At 61.9% G+C, this 3416-nt stretch overlaps 1 protein-coding gene across 3 annotated transcripts in view; it reads left to right on the top strand.

Annotated features, from left to right (window-relative positions):
- LHPP (phospholysine phosphohistidine inorganic pyrophosphate phosphatase) overlaps positions 1–3410 on the top strand; it is a 97408-nt gene extending 93998 nt beyond the window's left edge. For 2 of the 3 annotated variants that reach the window (XM_039870760.1, XM_039870765.1), the window contains one exon: positions 3265–3410. In XM_039870760.1, coding sequence (XP_039726694.1) covers positions 3265–3361 — 97 coding nt within the window. In that variant the 3' untranslated portion in view covers positions 3362–3410. The remainder of the gene's footprint in view (positions 1–3264) is intronic. The other variant, XM_039870764.1, reaches the window with a different exon arrangement.
- The last annotated feature ends 6 nt before the right edge of the window (positions 3411–3416 follow it).

Below are 3416 nucleotides of genomic sequence, written 5' to 3'. Positions count from 1 at the left end.
AGGGCCACTGAGTCAGCCCTGGCCACGGCCAGGTTCTGCCTGCTGTCTGCCAGGAGCCTGGTGTCTGTCCCGCCACCCCAGACGCTACGTGCATTTGGGGGAGCATTCTCCGTCTCTCTCTCCCGTGTCTGTTTCTGTCCCTGTCTACGTCTGTCTTTCTGGCCTCTTTCCCTCTGTCCCTCTGTGTCTCTGTCCCTCCCGCGCCCCCCTCCCCGATGCGTCTCTGTCCTATATCTCTCCCTTCTTTTGCTTCCTGCTTCCTCCCCGTCTCTCTCTGCCTCTCTCTCTCTGTCAATGGCAGGTTTCTCCCTCCCTGCCTCGTCTCTTTCCCTGTTTCTGTCACCTCCCTCCCTCCTCTCTCTTCCTTTGGACGTGTCTCTCCGGGTCCTTGTGTCTCTCCTCCCCACGTCCCTGCCCCATCTCGGGTCTCAAGGCCCCGCTGGCTCCCCTCACCCTTCTTCCCGCACACGGAGGACCAGTGGGCTCCCTCGGCCCCTCTCTCCGTCACCCCCGCTGCGCTCACGCCCGAGGGCATGCCTTTGCTGGGTTCCTTTCTTCAGCCTCCTTAGTGTACCCTCTTTGAGGCTCCGTGGGTCCCAGGTCACTGTCCAGCATGGAGCGGGGTTCATTGGGCCGAGCGTAGCTGCTTCCGGAGCTCTGGGCCTTTGGGGTGGGCAAGCCCAGATCGAGTGCCCCCCACTCCCCTGAGAGCCGTGGCCCACGGCAACATCACATAATTAAGACATAAAAGTCCACAATTATCACTGTGTGCTGGCAAACACGGGCCCGCTGCTAATGCAGTCCTTTCTTTTAATGGATTCTCGAATTTAAATGACGTGTCATTAAACATAATCAGCCACGCACGCCGTTCGGCTGGGTGCCGTGTGTCGAGTGCGGCCGGCCAGAACCTCACTGCACAGCATCTTCTTTTATGGGCAGGCATCTTCTTCCCTCTCGATGTTGAGTTCGTTTGACTGGATAGTGGCCCTGGCCCCAGGGTCCCGTGAGGGTGTTAGGGGCGGGGCGTCTGGGCGCCAGCCGCCCGGGGACTTGGGCGATGGCCCGGGTGGGGCCGTTTGCTGGGAGAAGCTTTGCTTCGCTTCGAGCGGTGAATACAACGCTGACCTCACTGTAGAGCTGAGAACAGCTGGGATGCCGACAGGGATGCTGGGAGGGGACACGGGGGTCCACACCCTGAAACCCGCCTGGCCGTCCCGCTCCCCCTGACAACCCACTCATAACGGGGGACAGGAGCACCCCAATATATCCGTGAGCGGGGCCCAGGGAAGCTGAGGGAAGCCCGAAGGGCACGTCCAGGACCCCGGGGACTCCCGCACATAGCCACAGCACTGGAGCCAGCTCCTGGCCGCTTCCTTCACGCCGTTGGGATGTCCCCAAAGGTTCCGGCCCCAGCTCGCCGGCCCCTCCCACCCCAGTGCCCATGGCTGACCTCGCCTCACTCTGTCCGCCCTGTACCCCGTACACTGATGTGCATCCACAGATCTCGTCTGTCTGTCCAGCTCCAGCCTGGGCACAGGCACCCCCTGACAGCTCGCAGAGTTCTCAGTAGTCATGGTAACGGTGCTGAGCACCTGGGCCAGGCTGCTCCCCCAAGGGGTGACCGGTTTCCGACCGCTGCTCTGGGGAGACGGGCTGTGCCCATTCCTGAACCTGGTATAAATGGTCGTCCGATCTGGGTTCCCGTGTCTGGCTGCTCACACGTCGTGACACCGGTGGCGTGACGTCGGCCAGACGCTGCAGCGTGGAGAGTAGTTCGCTGTGGGTGCATTGTCACCAGCGTCCCAGCCCGTGCCTCGATCTGCCCGTGGGCGTGCGTGCGGTTTTCGCGTTTCTGTTTTTATGACGGAGGCTGCTCAGAGCATCCGGGATGTGTCCTTTGGTGAACGTGTGGCGCTTTGGTGGTATGCATACCTAGGAGCGGAACTGGCAGGCCACAAGTAGGTACCAACACGCAGGTTTCCACAGTGGCTATGCCAGGTACAACCTTCCGATATCGACAAGTACGCACTTCAGCATGGGTGCAGGAGAATGGAAAGCTTAAGTCCCACGTCCACTAGACTGCTTGTGTCTGTGACGGCAAGAAATAAATAATCCCCTTACAATGCCTCCACTGACATCAGTCATTCCTGCTTGAAGTGCTGCTCCAATGTGTGGTGGTCAGGGTCCCTGTCACCTCCACTTAAGGCCTCAGCAGCCCCTGGGGAGATGGCCCCCAGGCCACGGGGCTGAAAACTCTTTAAGAGAGGCACTGTTGCCCATGACAGCCACGTTAGGGGGAAGTGCTTAGCAGAAACCAGACACTGGCGTTTGGGATGCTGTCAGACCAACTTTAACCATGTCCATCCAGACGGGGGCTGGTGCTGCCGCAGGGGTGCCTGGCTGCTGGGAAGCTCTGGCCAGACCTTGGGAGGTAGGAGCAGCAGGCCCTCCGCTGTCTCCCCGCCCCCCACCCAGCGAGATCCAGCCCACGAGCGTGGGGAGGGGCCTTCCCGTCACCTGGACCTGACTCTCCAGCTCACAGCACCCCAGGCTGCTGCTCATGGCCTGGGGGACAAGGTCCCAGTGCCTGCTCCTACTGTCCAGACTCTCCGGATGTCCCCGGGATCCCATCCTGAGCTCCCCTGCCCCTCTCTGTGTCACCTGGAGCCCCACTCCACTGCAGGCCTCAGCCCACGGCCCCTCCTCCGCCAAGCTCCGTGCGGGGCGCCCTTGGTGCCACGTGGACCGTCTGCATTTATTGCGTGGTCTCACTTCCCTTGTCCTCGGCCTCCAGCTAAACCTCGGGGAATGTCTGGGAGGTCCTGGCCCCCCAAATCCCAGTCAGAAGCGGCTCTACCAAGAGCACTTCTCTGTTGGGCAGGAGTGGCCTTACCGGACACGGACCAGTTAGCATGCGGGCTGCCTGGGGTTTGGGCAGGAAGGAGTTCAGCCCACAGTCAAGCTCATGGTCCTACTCTCAAGGGTGTTATGTTGGCAGCACGGACAGAGCAGGGGCCATCGGTCACTCTGCCGCAGAGCTGTGAGCAGGGAAGGGGTTTTGGGAGGTCCCCAGGCGGAGGGAGCAGTCTGGGGGGAGGTGTGTGTATCCTGAGTGAGGGTGGCTGGGACTGGGGCGCGGGGAGGGAGGGGGACAGCTGTCAGCCAAAGACTGCCTGACCTGGCCATGCTAGATGCTGGGAGGCAGTGGCTTCAGAGGAGTCAGCATGGGGTCACCGACTGACTAACGGCTGCTCTGCTCTGCAGGCCCAGTGACGAGCGCCATCCGGAGGTGAAGGCTGATGGGTACGTGGACAACCTCGCAGAGGCTGTGGACCTGCTGCTGCAGCACGCGGACAAGTGACGGGCCTTCTGGGAGGCCCCCCGGCTTCTGCCACCCCGTCCCCGGTGCCCAGACC

This window comes from Pteropus medius, unplaced genomic scaffold (assembly GCF_902729225.1).
Source record: "Pteropus medius unplaced genomic scaffold, Ma_sr-lr_union100, whole genome shotgun sequence".
NCBI classification, from domain to species: domain Eukaryota; kingdom Metazoa; phylum Chordata; class Mammalia; order Chiroptera; family Pteropodidae; genus Pteropus; species Pteropus medius.
Note: the sequence above shows the minus strand (reverse complement) of the source record. Positions and strands in the feature narration are given on the sequence as shown.